The sequence below is a fragment of the Odontesthes bonariensis genome, chromosome 9 (assembly GCF_027942865.1).
Source record: "Odontesthes bonariensis isolate fOdoBon6 chromosome 9, fOdoBon6.hap1, whole genome shotgun sequence".
Lineage (NCBI taxonomy): Eukaryota > Metazoa > Chordata > Actinopteri > Atheriniformes > Atherinopsidae > Odontesthes > Odontesthes bonariensis.
In genome coordinates this window covers 13,733,892-13,751,621 of record NC_134514.1, presented here as the reverse complement: position 1 = coordinate 13,751,621, position 17,730 = coordinate 13,733,892, and the positions used below count along the sequence as shown (strand labels likewise).

The following is a 17,730-nucleotide window of genomic DNA, read 5'->3' as shown; positions in this document are numbered from 1 at the left end:
TGACTGATTTATCTCTGCAGGCAACCCAGTGGTCGTGACAGTGGCTTTAAAGTGACACAAAAATACAGAAACAAAAATACTCTGTATATTAAAGCCATCACTTACAGCAGCTCTTAACAGGAAAGGAGCCCCCCCCTGACGAGCTGTTGACAAAATAACATGAGTAATTTTGGGCACTACCTTTTTCAAAATGAATAAATATATTATTTTGTATCTCGCATCTATAATTTTTCTCTCCTTCAACGCTAGGCAAGCGCAGCATCATTCCTGCCTTTGCTGGTGTTTCCCTATGACAGTGCCCGTCTTTGAGCACCGCGCACTATTCAGCAAGAGATCCTTCGTACTGCCTGAGCGGAGTAATCCAAGAATGTGAGCAGGCTCCGCTTGTCAGTCAGACTTTGAACTGTGCACTGGCGCTCATCACTGCTTATCTCTGGCCGCTGCCTGTCATTAAAGACGCTGCTACTGACACTCATCGCCGACGAGATCAGATATATAGATTAGGATGAACAGTTGCTAAGGAAGCCAAGAAAACCCGAGGGTAACACTGTAGGGACCGAGAGCAGATTAAACGTTAGCTACGCCGCCTAACGTTCACGCTACTCGGGAGTTGCGATGGTCCAGTCCGGGGATATTTTTTTAGCCTTACTTTTTGTGGGCTTTACAGGTAAGCATCTTCAAATTTGAACCAAACTCTACGCATTTAAGCTGGATACGGTTGTGTTGTTGTTTTGCTGCGAGTGTCCCATCTGTTTCCAGCCTTTTAATTGTGGTCAGGACCGCAGGCACCCACTTTGCCTCCTCCGCCCTCAGGCTCTCTTTTATTTAGCAGGTGCGACGGTGACGTTACTGCGACTGCTGCTAATTAGCTTAGTGGCGAGCTGTTTTTCAAATAAAGACAGCTTGCATGCTAATGTGTTATGGTGCCATTTCTTTGTACACACACACACACACACACACACTTAGCAGGCTACAAGACGATGCTCTTTGCGTGACCAGCCTTGAACGCTGACTTGGCATTATCGCATATTAAATAAGAAATATGTCGCTTTAAATTTGTATAAGCGTGAATGTTGCCAGCGCGTGCATAAGAACGTGGCTCGGGGATTACATGTCTCTGTATTTTGTGGTCGTGTCGACGTGGGCCGGTGGTCACTGCTCGGATGGGACGTGCTTGTTGTTGATGGGGAGTGATGCTGGAGTCTGTGTATTTGTAGACGCACACTAAATCTTCTGCTTTGTTTCGCTCTCTACCAATTAGAGGGTGTGAGGTGCAAAGCAAAGTAAAACACATCTCGGCAGGCACCTGCTCATGTATGCACTGCGATGATGGCACCGTGGAGGTGTTGTTTACGATGGACACGAACCACATCGAGGATCCGGTGGGTTATTTGGTCTCCCTGGCACACTCCTGCTCAGCAAGCACAACTTCTCTACTCTGAATCATCTCTTATGTAATCTGATGCCACGACACAGGCTTTGAAATGAGATCCCCCCCTAAGTTGTTAAATGTGCCGTTACGTAAGTCTAATTGAGGGAGTTTTGCGTGAAATTACATTTTAATAACATTTGCACGCCTATCCTTGATTAACGTCAGTAATTTTGACGAGCGAGGTGCTTATGTTTGAAGTAGTGCTCTTAGCTACACGAGGCTCAGGATTTTCCGTGGGATAGCCTTATAATCCTTCATGCACAATCCGACGTGCAAGGGGTGTTCCTCGGGCAAGAGAGGAAAACGCAGTGGGAGTGGAGCCCTCACTGCAATGTGATGGTAATATATTCATCCTTGCCCCCCTGCCCCCCCCCGGGAAATATTACGTTAAAATCAAATTTTGCAATAATTTCTTTTGGCATAATGCAATCTACTACTCCTATTTAAATATGTCTTAACACTTGTACTGCTCTTTTCTTTAAATGCACCTAAGCATCAATTACACTTAAAGGGATAATCCGGAGTAAAATGCACTTTAGATCAATTTACGGGATGTTGGGAGTACATACGTTGAGTTGACATCAAAATCATGTCATTTGGATGTGTTTTGAAAATTTCTATTTGACCGTTTTTAGCCAAAAGTCGTTAGCCTGGAAGTGAATGGGGCAAATCATGTCACCGCTACAAAACGCTATTTTTATACCTCTTCTACAGCTCCAAACAACATAACACTTACGTGGCAGTGAGTAGAGGGTGTCTAAAGCCAAACCGAAGTGTCCCGAGGTCTTCATGTGGTCGGATAGACAGTCCAGAATTAATTTAATCAAGCCAGTACCTTTCTGGAAATGTGTCTGCTGCAGCTGCCGCTACAGGCCGTGGTGATGTTCGTTTGATATTGGTTTGAAAAAAAAGACACCTTATTTCCTTATTGTGAATATCTGTCGAATATCCAATATCAAACGAACATCACCACGGCCTGTAGCGGCAGCTGCAGCAGACACATTTCCGGAAAGGTACTGGCTTGATTAAATTAATTCTGGACTATATCCGACCATATGAAGACCTCGGGACACTTCGGTTTGGCTTTAGGGACCCTCTACTCACTACCACGTAAGTGTTATGTTGTTTGGAGCAGTAGAAGAGGTATAAAAATAGCGTTTTGTAGCGGTGACATGATTTGCCCCATTCACTTCCAGGCTAACGACTTTTGGCTAAAAACGGTCAAATCGAAATTCTCAAAACACATCCGAATGACATGATTTTGATGTCAACTCAACGTATGTACTCCCAATCATCCCGTAAATTGATCTAAAGTGCATTTTACTCCAGATTATCCCTTTAAACGCACCCTTGAAATCCAGCTTTATCCACAGGTTACCAATGAATAGCTTAATAAAAACCTATTTATTTCACAGGGGTGTTAAGATGAGATCTAGAAAGCAAAGTGCAACACTCGAGCCACTAAAAAGGCGTCATTCTGTTTGACAGGACCTGTCTTTTGTGTTGATGATAATCTTGTTGGAGTGATCTTAAGCTATTAGGGATGCATACTAAAGCTGTATCGCTTTTGAGTATCTTTTTAATACTGTAGTATATTAAGTTTTGATTATTTGAGATAATATGACCACCTTTTATTCTCGTCTGCATGAGGATCCTTTGATTTATTCAATTCAGACTTTGCATTAAGAGTCGTGATTGAATATTTAGTAAAGTGGATATTTTGTGGTGAACACGAATTGGTCAGATTTGGGGCAATTGACATTTTAAGGATATCTGGCACGTTTTCCATCGCAGGTTAATGTTACATTTTTGGTGCATTGACATTAAGCTAATTTTTGACCAATTTCAGGGTCATTTCGGACCCGCAACCAGTTGTTTCAGCTCTTCTGTACAACATAATTAGGTTTTGGTCATAATCTTCCACGATAACCTGGTAAGTATTGCTTGGAATATATCCATATACACAACAGTGGACAAGTTGGGCTTGATACAGGTAAATATATATAGCAAAGTGAGATTTTTTTTTTTCAGTTGAAATATATGACTGAGTGAAAAAGTATGACATTTTTAAACTTTGAGTGGCTGCATGTGAATGGGGAGAAAACAATCTTTTTATTGATGATTTTAGGGCAGAGTTGAAGCATTAATGATTGAACAGACACTGAGGACGGGATTCACACTTTCTTTGTTCCCCTGTCCTGTAATTGATCGTCTGTCAGCTGATAACTGCCGAACAGACAACCTTTCCAGAAAAATAAAACCCAGCCTGAGAAAATGAAGAAAACTAGGCAAGATAAGATATGAGTTCTAAATGTCCTCAAACTGTGAGACTGATCAATAAGTTGAAGCTCCGCATGTCACCTCACCATAGGGCTTGTGTAAAAAAGGGAAAATGCCTGAATGTGCTTTACAGTAGAGTTTTTTTTTTTTTTCACTTTGTCTGTGTTGCATTATCAGTCATGTGGAAATCATGACGTAGCTCCATGGTGCTCCATTTACAAAGCAAGATGGAGGCACGGCTGACTGCAGGCTGATTTGTAAAGGCTTCAGCCTTCCCTACGACTGACTTAGCTCTGCAAGGATGGAAATCGACGCTGGCAAAAATGATGGCAGCGAGTCCAACAGTGCCAACTTGACAAAGTGATTATTTCAGAGTGTGCATATAATGTACTGGCAACAGAGCTTCCTATATTGATACTTCACCGTTGCTGTCCTTTAAGTCCCATTATCACAACCAATCATTTTTACATGATTAGATAACCAACACGAGTGTGGAGGTTTTATAGGCTATTGAGACCCTAAGTATCTCAGCTCAGTATGATTGTACCTTGTAGACGGCAAGATGTAGCCTACTGTTATAGATGAAACTTATGCTTATTTCAATAATTAAAGATGGTCTATACTTTATATCGATATAGTATGGATGTACATTTATATATATATATATATAAAGCACAGAAAAGGATCAAATACATTTAAGAACCTAAAGTGGGTAGATTTTCATAATTTTTTTATTCTATTGATTTATTTTACTGGACTGCTTAATGCTCACAGCTTTGTATAACACCGCATTGCTACAGTGTTTTATTGGACCAGTAATTCAAAGCATATTCCAACATCGTATTAAAAGCATCATAGATAACTGGCATGTTTGCGTGCCAACCAGCAGGGACAGTTTCTGAACCCAAGTTGCAACAGAGCTGTTACTGTAATGTGCATCTGAAGTCTTGATTGAACCAGGCTGCCCTCTGACTTCTGTTGTCAAGCACCACTCTGGCCGTACTGAAACCTTGCACTTGCACAAAAGCTATTTGTGAGATCCAGCCAAAGCCTTTCACCTTGTGCATCTCTCTTGTTTTTGTATCATCTTATCAAGACACTAAACCTGATAACATCAGAATATTGACTGACCATCTGCTGCTAAGCAGAAGGATGTTCATTGACCCAGAATTAGTTTCAGACTGTAACTGATAATTAAGATGCACATTAATGGCATAGGAAAGTAATTTCAGGGAAACTACTGTGATCTGTTTCTATTTACGATTCCTAAGTATTTTATCTATTCCGACAAGTAATCTTAAGAAATAAATGTTATTTTGAATATGAGGGCACATTTCCTGTGGATCAGAGACGATCACTTGCTTGCATATCGCTTGAACATAATTTTTTGACAGTTTATCACATTTTAAGGTTTCCATCAAGAATTAGGGAGAGGAAAGGGGGAGGCCTAGGTTTTGTTCCAGCGAGGGCTTGACTCTACAGTGATGGCTACTGGAACAGACAGATCCAGGTCTGAGAGGGTTCAGAGGAGATTCATTGCCTAAGGATTCCAAATGGATGACATTACATGTGCACGTGACACTGTGTGGTACTGCAGGAGGACCATAAACATCCTTTCCTAAGGGTTTGCTGACAGAAGAGGCGCAGGCTGTGGGATTAGCAGTTGTTTTTCACTGATTAGCCTCTGCAGTGGTAGCATTCTTATGCCATTCCTGTGAGGTTTGGCTCCTCATGATGGGCATTAATGTGAATGAGATTTAATTTAAGTGTATAAAACAGGTTAAACTGAACAGAAACAGAGCTTTGTTTGTTTCTTGTGTCTACAGTTTGCCTACTGGAAGTCTGCTTTCAGACAGATTTTGCAATCAAACTACCTTCAAACTATGCCTGCTTTTCTCTAAATTGACAACCTGTTCAGATCGTATCACTTGCCAGGAAATCAGAGCAACGTGTCCTTGTCATTCATCAAACGGGGTGGGGGGAGGCCAGCCACTGTGAATACAGGTTCCCTTCGGACATGTAACCCTAGATTGGCAAACTTTTTAGGCATTGTGTAGCTTCTCTCCACTTTGATGCTTTGTGAGACAAAAGGACTAAAGGAGTGTTTCAGACTGACACGGTTTTTTCAAACTCTTTGCTTTTCTAAGCCACTGATTCCATCTCCCTTTGTTCAAGCAGAGCTCTAACATCCTGCAGTTTGTGTTGATTTGAAGGGAAATTTTCAATTTTAAAAGAGGATATAATTGTAAAATATGTTGAATGTGCTCAAATAATCCTTTGTGTTGCATGTCTTTGTGATCTATATTTGGCTATGCAGGTAAATCAGCCCGTTTCTCAGATATGATCTTAAGGATGGAGGTCACAACAGAGTCTGCTACAAAGCAGTGCGCCCTACGTCATAGCCTAACATGCATCTCACCCATAAGGTAGCAACAAAGACCATTGCAGCTGTGGGGTGGAAACTGCAGACCAATACAGACACATAATACACAAGCATAAATGCTCGCAGGGGGTCGATCACTTATGTAGGCTCCACTGTAGGTTATGTGTCTTTTTCTTTCTAATTGACAGCTGCTCAGTTCAGATTTGTCTGTCCAGACGTCCCCAGCCTATCTGCTGTAACCACGTTGGCTTCTTTAACAGCATAGCTATGCTCGTGGCGTGGCCACACAGCAGGAGGTCCTCTCAAACATACAATGCACAGAAGACTCCCATCCCAGTGCCAGAGGGCTATCTATTTTCTTCAGAAGTTCTTGTTTTTATGTTGCTATTTTGACTTCATGGTATCCATCTAGATCAGTCAGGTTATTAGAAAAAAACAAAACAAAAAAAAAACCACATTTTCTCTGACAACTTGGACTTAGCCATTGAACCATTTTAACATGGCTGTTTTCTTTTCTGCTCCTGTTTGTCAGTCCTTTATGTAAATGCTTAGTGCACTCACAAAATGTATTTGCTTTTCTTTCAAGCTCATTCACTTGCAAATAAAGACCGATTTCCCCCATTTGCTCAGGCCATTATGAACCGAGAGCGCCTCCTGGCTCCCTTTGGTCTCTCTGTCTCCTGTTTGGTAATGAGAGAATCGGGGAATAGACAGTCCTCCTGTGACCTAAACTAAGTCATCACAGCCATGTCTGTGGCCAATGTGTCCTCTGAAAGAGGAAGCGAGCCTACCATATTTTCCCTATCTGTGATGGAAAGAACTGGTGTACCACTTTAACAAGAGATATGGATGAGTCTTCTTAACTCAAGCTCACGGAGTCTTTTTGAGCTTGCAGTATGTCTGATATAAGAGAAAGAGTGTCTCATCTTAGCATTATAAAGCAACGGGCTGTTTGCTAGGATTAAGCTTTCAACTTCTTTTGTGTTGGGTGAAGAGAAGCAGCGTGTGTCCCCTCATGCATGCATGCACATCATCACATCATGGTGCATTCATCACTGAAACACTATAGGATGCATCACCGTGCATAGAGCAGAGTAGATTTCTATAGCTATACCTCAGGGTTTTTTCAGTGCAGTCATTGAGGTGTGGAACTCTGTAACATTATACTTCTCTACTGGTTTAGTTATTGTTATGTATCAATGTTCTCTTAAACTAGTTGTCGACATTTAGTAATAAATCATGTACAATTCTGCTTTTTCAGCTGGGATTTTCTTTAAACTGCTGTTAGGTGTAGGTGTGGCCATATTAGGCCATATTAGGATGAATTTTACTCAAAAATATTATGTCCTCGTGAAAGTAAACGCGACGCTAGCAACGCTCGGTATGGCTACAAGCACAGTTGAATTTAGCTATTTTTACAGCTCCACATAGCCTTTTAATTTGACTGCAGGAGGGGAATCAAGGAGTTTTAAAGGAGGAGTTATTGGCCATGTATGTCCAAAGCCACGATGCCGTGCACTGCATGAGAAAACGTTGGAGACATTCTGCTGCTTGTAGCTGTCTTTGTGGGAGATAATTGTATATGCCAGTGCTGCCCGACTCTCTGCACAGCCGCTGAACTCTTTAAGTTACTTGAATGGTGATGATGTTGTGTTACTGAAATCAGGATTTTTTTTTTAGAGCAGAGTGACAGTCTGGAAATGCTTTAAGTGACCGTGATTATATTAAAAAATGCCTCGATAGGCTGATTTTCAGTCACAAATTCTGACGCCTTTAGCCGTCTTGACAGAAGAGCTGGAAAAAACTGTGAAGGAAAGCAGCGTTTTTCTCGGGAATTCAATATTAATCCACACTTAAGCTTGACTGTTTTTAACAAAGAATAAACTGTTAAGTATGTGTGGAGCATCTAGACCCTGTTAGTCTGTTTGAGCGGATGCATGCAGAGTAAATCGATCCTCAACTGTATTACCTGGGTGTATTACTCTGGGTTTGAAAAGCTGGATTATCAAAAGTCTGGTTCAGGTTGGATTATCGCAGTAAATCGATTACTGTTATACACACAATGGGAAATCCTAATTACAGAATGTAGCTATTCAACTAGAGAGCTTTCAATCAAGGTGATGGCATAACTATAATGTAAGTCTTTCAGAAAGTAACAGTAACAACTCCCAGAAAGTCTGTTTATCAACTTCATTAACTAAATTAAATGAAAAAGAATGAGAAAAAACCTAGCTGAATTATCTGAAGTTGGACTGTGGAGAACTGGAACTAATTAATGTTTTAGGCTCACTTTCTTCTCGAGTCCAGCAGTGAATCAGCCCAAGTTGGTAAAACAACTAATAAAAAGTGGCTGCTACGCACACACATTCATTTTCTAACACTTTCTGGAAAATTCTTATTGATCGTATATCCTCTGAGGCTGGTGTTGGATGTGAGATGCATGCTCCTCAGCAGAGCTGACAACAGAACATGTCCAGATAAATCTGGCTTCGTTGTTCTCGCAGATTAAATGCCAGAAGGTTGGGCTCAGAGTTTGTGGCCAAATGGATGAGGTGGGATGTACTTTACAAGTTACGTTTTCAATTGGTAGTGACTTTAAATACCGCAATGTGTGATCTCAAGAACAGAAAAAGTCACCCCCTCCAATAATATGTTCCCTGGCAAACACCCCAAGACATTCTGGAAAACATTTGCGAAACTGTAAAGGAAGTTTGGCAAAGTTGCCTTGCTCAAGACAGAAATGGGCACGTCCAGCCAGATTAAGTCACAACTTGTTACCTGCAAAGAGGTCTTAAACCTGTGACTCTACTAAGCTGCAAATGAAAATTGACAATTTGACCAACACATTGTTGGAGAACAAGAGGTCCTCCACTTAAAACTCCAGCATGCCCTGTATCCACGGTACTTGATTTTGATCTCTTACTCCTTATCTAACAGATGTAGAAACCCACGTTCAGTCTTTTTGTAAAGTTCACCTTTTTTCACGTTTGAAACAAAAATCTGAAACTTTAATGCCAGAAAGAGGAGAAGTTGAACTATAACGGGAATTAGTTTTTTTTTTTTTTTTTTTTTTTTTTTTGTTAAAATGTAACTTCCCAGAGAACAGCACAGGGCTGGGGAAGAATAGAAAAAGCCAGTGATATTAAGCTGAAACTGGTGGAATAAGTTTAACTTCTCATTTAAATTGGATTCCTTCAGTTCAGAGAGTTTATTAAGATTAACTGAAAAGATGTACATTCAGACGCTAACCCACCCCCATTCAGTGTGTGAAAAACAAATTAAATAGGGACCCACATCTATACTTTTTTTTTTTTTTTTTTCTGAATTGCCCTCTTTATGAAAACTGCTTAGGATGCTTTTCAACCCACTTACAGCAATATTTGAAGTGGCAGCTGAAGAAGCTATTCACAGAAAATATAGATACATTGTATGGTCTTTGTGCCTGTATCACTAGATAATTAATTTGAAGTGGATGGGTCAAATACCACCCACTCATACTTACTGGTCAGAGATATATTACAGTTTTTTTTTTTTTTTTTTTTTTTTTTAATCTGTTAGTGAATTCAGGTTCAGCTATGAATCTACAGACTTCTTTTCCAGTGCCTGGTAGCTGTTCAACACCCAAGTTGAGCTTTGCAGGTGGATGCACCATGTTTAGTGCGATGATGTCAGGACACAGATATTAAAGAAAAAAGCTGATTAGCAGTTTACCTGTTGTGAGAAGTCGTTGCAGTAGGAGACGCCACGCGTTTTTCCTCACTCTATGTTTCAGACATCATAAGTATTTTTATTGTTTGTCTTGTTTAAAAAAACAACATTTAAATGAAGTCTAAGAAATCGTCACTCAATTAGTGCACTGACATTCTGTAATAAAAAAAAAAAGAAGTTATTTTTAAGTATCTAATTAGATCACCGTAATAAGGTACAATCTCCGGGGAAAAATTAGCTCCTATAACTGTGTCTGATCCATTCAACATGCAAGATCCACTTTGAAATGATGTCAGAGATTCCTGCGTGCAGTCGATTCTTGGTCAGCCCTCAGAGGTATTTCAACTGACACACGAGCATATTTGATCCGGTTTAACGATGTTGCCGTTAAAAAGCTTCGACTTATGCCATGCGTTTTCAGTATTTTTTTAATTTGCATAAAAACTGCCAACACCCGAGTTAAATGGTCATTGTTCATAAATGTGCTTACTCATGACAAGATGGTGATGTTTAATAATCATCTTTTTGAAGTTTTATTGCTTACAGTTATCTAGGTGGTCATGTTTTGGATTATGACAAGAAAAACTTAGAAAGTGCCATTACTGGGGATGCGGACTCAACCCAATTTCATTCTCATTCATGCAGAGTAATGTGAAATGATGTCACAGACATGTCCAAAGGTGAAGGGGAAACCTGCTTGGCAACATGAAACATCCCTGTAGCTCCTGCTACTAAGTGCATGGACACAGTGAACCCTTTTTATGTTCAATGTGGAACATTTAGACATATTTTAAGATTTGTTTACGTAATCTAGCAGCCCCTTCACCACAAAGTGTTTAGTTGAATTTGATTAATGTACATTTCTGTTGTTAAAATCTCTTTTTTTCCAAGAATAGGCAGGATGCTCTGGATTGTTTTAGATTCCTTCCTTTAAGTTTGAACTTTATACCGGGCTGATGACTTTACACAGTGCAGTCTGAGATCTTTGCATCCACGCTGACCTTTGTTATCTGGACAAGCCTGTGGCGACTGATCCCAATGAATACGTAATTAAGGAAATTACACCATCACTCTGACATTTACTTGCCTTGCTGCTTGCTCTCTTGTGACATCGGAATTTTGACCCATTTTGACCCATTTTAACAGTTATTTTGCCTCAAAGAGGTGTTCATGATGACTTGAATGGTTTTATGTCTATTTCCGCTTAGCCACGTAGTGGGCAACAATTGTTTCCTCCCCTACAGAGTGGCTTTTACTGGAAGGATGCAACACATATAGAGACTCGCTCCATTTACTGCAGAGGCAATCCTTTTCACAAACGGACACCATAACTAATCTGATGTAGCCACTGAAGTTTGGGCGTGGAGGCAATTTTCACAGGCTATTACAGACCAATTTAGGTTATTTTTATTTAGAGTTGTGGATTCCTAACATTAAGTGGCAATATCAAGGGCTGAACAGGACACTTAGCGGAATTCACAAACCTCGCGCACTCATCCATTGTTAGGGAGGTGTAGTTGGAAGATGTCTGAGGCAGAGGTTTCCGGAAGACTACAGTTAACTCCTCGGTGGCAGGGTGCAGGTTATAGATGAAATTTCATCTGAAATGCTGTTTGGATATTGCCTGGCATGGTAACAACTCACAGCGAGGGGGGGAAAAAAAGAGGAAAAAAACAAAAACAGAAAAGCACGACCAAGTCTTCATCTTCATTTCCCGGATGCTGTTCTGAGATGCTGAAGGCGTTGGATATTGTTGGGCTTTGTAATAGCTGCTTAGAGTGTGATATACAGATGAAAATGTCAGCCAGTTAATAGCGCTGATGTTTTCCGCTTCGATAATCGGCATCGGATGATTTTTCTTTGTCACAGGACAGTTAAAAAAAAAGTAAAAAATCGATGCCGATGCTTCGGAGTGCCGACAGTTTTGTTGTTTATTGCTCAACTGTACTGTTTCTTTTGGTTAAACTGCAGACAGGGAACACAATAGATCTATTCAAGCAAAAAATGATGGGTTGAATAATTGTCGGTTTAAGATCTGCAATTTGGTGTCTCGCACGTTTATTGTAATTAAACTCTTGTGTTTTGTCAAAGCAAAGTACCTGCAAGTACACTTTGTTCACTGGCTGCTGTGATCTATAAGTCATCAATATTAACATCTGCCACTGAAAACCCTGGCAGGTCAAACACTGCAACCAATGTGATTTTATGTAAATCCTTAAAAGCCTGTTGTCGAGTGCTGGAAATCGATGCTGAGCTATTGTTGAATCCTCCAGTCCGTGTGGGAAACGTCAGTCAGCTGTTAATCTATGCTCTATGGGAAGTGTTTCTTTACTTTATGCATGCTTGTTACATTTTGGGCTTTGCCTCTTACCTTCGTGGTCACTTTTTCTAGCTGTAGTAAACTGAGGTAAAAACCTTCAGCCCAGATTTAAAAAGTCATCGTTAGTTGCAGATAACACAACAAGCTTCCTGTGTGTCACAGTCGCCTTTTGTATCCGGCCTTATCAGTTCGTCTCTCCGGAGCATAAAATTCATAACACGACATTCCTCACAATCACCTAGATCAAACAAAAATAGTTGTTTTTCACATAATTCTGTACCACAGGTAGCCTATCACTTTATTAGTCTGAGTAACCTCTAGCCAGTTGGCTTAGTCAGTGCATTTTATCATTTATTTTGTCTTTAATTAATTTTTATTTAATTTGTTTCTTTAGGCAGTCGGTCTTCTCCCGGCCACTTGTCTGGAGCTCATTATCTCTGAGAGTTGTAAACATTCTTTGGGTCTTGCTGACCATAAAAACAGTTTTTTTTTTTTTACTCCTCACAAATGTGTTTCCGCTGTGGCAGCGAAAGAAAATAGGAAAAACTGAAAGCGAAATTACAGCAGATGATGAACTGCACGGTTAAATTGTCCCCACCGAGCGTTTTTATGATAACTAAGAGACGGCTTCACTTTCTGGTCTCTCTCTTCCTCAAGATGCAGCTAACACACACGCTGTTTATCACTCCCGCAATGTGTTTCACAAGACAAGTGATGATTACATTAAAAGAAAAAGAAAAATGGATATTTTCAAGTCACAGTAGTTCAAAAAAATTGTGCCGCATTATCTCTGAAAATGGTAAAAAAAAAACAAAGAGCATAAACGTGACTATGTGGTTGCAGTCTCACGCTCTTAGAACGATGAGTTGAGTCAGTTTTATGCTGCGACAGCAGCCAGTTCAGTGTTGTGAACCCCGCATCTGTTCATCTGCAGCAGTGCTGTCACGATCTCTGTCAGTTTGAAAATAAAGATGGTATCGATAGTCTAGAAAATAAATATATATATATATATATATATAATTGGATACTATTTTTTAGTTTTTATAAATATCTGATTTTTTTTTTTGGCAACTCTAAATGCTAGTTATCCTTTCCTCATATCACAACATTTATGTATTATTACACAGGCATGTTGTCACTGAAGTCCTGTCTCAACAATAGTTACACACATGCTTTTGTACAAACAGACACTCAGTTAAAGTTTGTGTTTTGAGGACAAAGTGTGTCTTTTTCTTCACCACGTCAGCCCATAATTTGTCTCCTTTTTTTCTGTTTACATTCATGCGTGATACGTAGCTTTTTCAACTTTGGTTTAGCTGCAGTTTGGTAGACAACTGACTGTGCACGATAATTACTTTTATTGCTATATAGCCATTCTGATGATGGCTTTCAGCTATGGACAATTGCACGGCCAGTCGGCCCACCACTGCTTCATGCATACTATGTCCCACTAGTGTGGCCTGCGGACAGTTAGAAGGATGCCATTTGGTTGGAAATTTGACATAATGTAATGGATTGGGAACAGATATGGGAGAGCTCTTAAAAATAAATGCATATAACCAGATAAATAATGGGGGTGAGCATCTCTGGCAGTCTCACAAAAATCTAACTGTGTCATGTCTCAATACAAAATTGATTTGATTCCCAACTATTCATTTTGCCTTCCAGATATGATATTCTGGCTCTTATCGCAGTGTAATGTGCAAACCACTGACTCTTAAATTGGATCATCCCACAAAGCAAGGCAGAAAAGCTATGTGCAATCTTAATTAATGTGACCAAAACAGATTATTTTTTCAATGAAATTATGACCATAAAGGTTTATCAGCTCATAACTGCAAAATCTAAGATACAATTATGTGGTGAACCCAGACAGAAAAGGGATGATTGGAATTTCTAACTCTTAAATTTTGAGGAGTGTGTCTTCCTCGTTTGACCTTGACCGATCAAAGCAATAACATTACACATTCAAATGCTTCTTAGAACGTGTCTGTGTGGTATTACTAAACCAATGTCAAAATAAAACGCCATTTTGAAAAAATGTGAACCATGATTTTATGGTTTTATAAGATACTTTGTGAATAAAACATCCCACATGTTATTATTCATAAAGTGTGTTGTATGATAATATGTTGTGGAAAGGTTTGTTTCTAGCAACTAATAAGTTTATTGTATTTTACAAGCCATAAATGCACAAATTTGGAAGAAATCCCAATAACATGTTCAAGCCAGAATATTGTGATCGATCGTAGAAAATGCAGCAATGAGATCCAAACACACATCCAAGCACAGACTCGGGTCCACCATCAGAGGCCAAGATGGAGTAGTGTTGCTTAGTTAGACCTGATCCCGGGGCTTTAGGTTCTGTTTTGTGTCCAGTTTAATTCTCCATGATGCAAAGGCCACCTCTAGTTATGTTACCCTGATATGTGTCTGCACGTTCTGCGACCATAACGTTAGCAAACGCCAGTTACCCACCAGTGGCTCAGTTCTCCTCTGGTTTCTCTCAGCATTCATTTCTTTCTTCCATTTTTTTTCAAAAACCTGCAATTTACATACAAAATAAAAGAGTTGCTCATTGCTCTTCATTGTTTTCCTTCCTCTAGTCTGAATTGATGTAGATACAATTGTACACGCAATTGCCAAATTTTTGCTGTTCCTTTGGGTTGGACCTCTGTATTTTCATATGTGGAGGAAGTGTTACAATTGCTAATGGTCCTTCACCTTAATCCGATATCTGAGATCATTGAATGGATCCATTTCTAGTTAACATAGTAGATGGTAAATCAGAGCGTAAAGCATAAAAGAGATTTTTACACATCTGAACATTTTTTGTAAATGCATGAATCACTCATACTTGGTTTACCCAATATTGAATATGTAAAATTTAAATTAAATGCGAACAGTAGAAGCTCCATAATTTTAAACCAATCGTGTCTTTGTTTGCACTGTGAATTGAACAACTTTTCTGCTTGTCTATCATGGACTATTTTATCAAGTCTCTCACACTCCTCCCCAAATGATCTCCTCACAGTATGATTCATCGACTTCCACTGCCTGAAAGCCATCTTGCTTTCTTTGCCAGCACAAGTCGGATGTGTCATGTGCCCCGTTGTGCAACTTTCTAATAGATGCCATAGAATGCGAAAGCAGATGACAAGCCCTCTGAAACAGACCAAACTATCTCAAGTCATCAGTGATAAGAACCAGGACACTGTAAACACAGTTTAATCGATGAAACTTTGAAAATGGGGAGAAAACGATAGGAGGAACCTCCCAGTATTGTTTTAGTATTGACATTTTCATGTGCACACTTGTTTTTGTTTTTGATGTGCTACAATTTTTTTGCTGCATGCTGCTGACAAGAACTCTGTTCTAAGTTTCCAGTATTCCCTGTATCTGAAAGAGAAGCCTGTCTGAGAATTATTTACTCAGGCGTCAAAGCTTTTTCATATCGTCAGATTTTTTTAAACTTTACAAAACTGAAATCAGTTCTTGGAAATAAATAAATGCTGAAAATGAATATTTGTTGCCAAAAGAAACTCAACAGACTGGAGAGATGAGTCAGTTTATTCAAAGTTGCGACTGCGGAGCCTCCGGTTAGAGGGGACTATACTCACTCCGAAGCCGCTTTTTAACATGAGCACTGGAGATGTTAAAGAAAAGAAAATGCACGGAAAATTTATCATTTATAATCTGCCAGATACGTGCGCTCACAGCTTAAAATGTGAAGGAGGGGCATTAGGAAGCAGGACTTGATCCAAAAAGTACAGTGTGGACATCACTGCGCTATCGGTGGCAGAGGATCCTTGATGTTAAAGTTCGATTGACATTAAATTCATCTCAGTCTCGGTGATGAGCATTTCCCATTTTCAGTCGAACCACTGAAAATTGTCCCAACGGCTTGTCTCTCGCACAAACAATTGCGATAAAAGCCAACATGTTTGGCCATGATGTCAAAATACACGCCCATTTATCACCACGAGACAGGCTATAGAACTGACTGCATGTGGGGCAGAATGCATCGACCCAAAGGGAGGCACAAAAACAGGGGTGGGAGAGACTGTGAAGAACTTTAGTGCATCTTTTCAACCCCTCTTTCTCTGTCTTTGGCAAGCAACACACACACACACACAAGTCCATGTTGCTTATGTAATGTAAACTATAAATACAAATGAATACAGCTACAGTTATATTGTTACACTTGGAGATTGACGGCATAATTGACCCTGGAACAACTGGTACATCCCTGTAATATTTTAGGACTGCAGTGCATGTGCGAAAACGGCTGGACAGGAATGAAGCGGCTGTCTGGCTGCTTGCCCAGGTGTCCTTAAAGCCATTCTCATGGCCTCACCTGTGCTTCTGTCTTTGCAGCAGGAGGAATTAGGTGGATGGACCCATCCTTTCACCAGGCAAATGCTAGTCTTTCCAGGGTCATAGCGTCCCAAAGATTTTCCCTTTCTTGTTAGACGGTACACTAAGAAAGAGCCGCAGTTCTGCCGTGAGCCTCCAGTGTTCTGCGCAGTGCTGCTATCAACACCACTGATGCTGACAGAGTAGCATTTGAAATGGCCTCACCCACAAAGAAGGGAGGAATATTACAGCCACTGTGTTTGGTGCCTTGGAACACATTGCACAGCATTTAAAGTTCAATTAAAATTATCCTTTTTTTTTTTTTAGTTAGTTTAGTTTTTACCCAAAATGAGCCCAGTCCGTCCAATTCTTTACAAATACAGCTATTCAAATAATCATGCCATTAACTTCTTCAAAATGTGTTAACAATGCAGAAAGAGAGTGAATTTGGACAATATGTTTTGATACTAACATATTCCTCAGCTTAACTTTGTAATGTTAAGCTGTAATAAGGCATTGGAACAAAATTCAGTTAAACATATTTAGATTTATGATAAAATAACCAAGTGCAGTGACTGTATGTCTAAAAATGCTTTTGACTATGCTATATGGATGCTGTTAGCAAACAGTGATCATCCTCTATTCCCAGTGGTATACTGTTGAATTGTGTACCTGTTCCCACTGGAGGTGTTTTCACAACAGCCGTAATAAGTGAGAGAAGGGGAAATGCCTGTGAAAGACTGTTCTTTACTTTGTGTCAGCACATGGCTGCTTTCTCGCCTGAGTAGCCACAGTAACACACACTTAAAACACATTTTGACTGAACAGGGTCAGGGCTCTGTTTTACCAGAGGATGTTAGCTACCAGAGTGGAGCTTTAAGGATGTTTGACGTCAGCCGTTGTGGTATTCAGAGCATTTGTAGGTCTAAGTATACCATACTGGAAAATATGTTCACTTATTTTGAAAAGAAAAAGAGGCTAAGTCCGGCTCTTACTGACTTAGCTCACTGTGTGCCTCCTGTCTGGATAAACAAAATGGCCATCACATACAGTCATGTATCCGCCGGGTGTTCCCTGGTCACGTCATAGTGTGTAAAATACAGACTGTCCCATTAGTGTTCCTTTGTATATGATATAGCAAATCTTCATATTCTTCATATTAGTGAGAAAGTAAAGTTTTTAGATAATTGAACTGCTGGGATTTGAGCAGAGACGGCAGATACTGAAAGTGTTATGCAAAATATGTAACTG

The 17,730-nt window shown here is 39.9% G+C and overlaps 1 protein-coding gene across 8 annotated transcripts in view; it reads left to right on the top strand.

Moving 5' to 3' along the window:
* The first annotated feature begins 365 nt into the window (after positions 1-365).
* Positions 366-17,730, top strand: part of ncam1b (neural cell adhesion molecule 1b) — a 77,028-nt gene continuing 59,663 nt past the window's right edge. For 4 of the 8 annotated variants that reach the window (XM_075473209.1, XM_075473208.1, XM_075473207.1 and 1 more), the window contains exon 1: positions 366-667. In XM_075473209.1, the coding sequence (XP_075329324.1) occupies positions 616-667 (52 nt within the window). In that variant the 5' untranslated portion in view covers positions 366-615. The remainder of the gene's footprint in view (positions 668-17,730) is intronic. The other 4 variants (XM_075473215.1, XM_075473214.1, XM_075473212.1 and 1 more) reach the window with 2 other exon arrangements.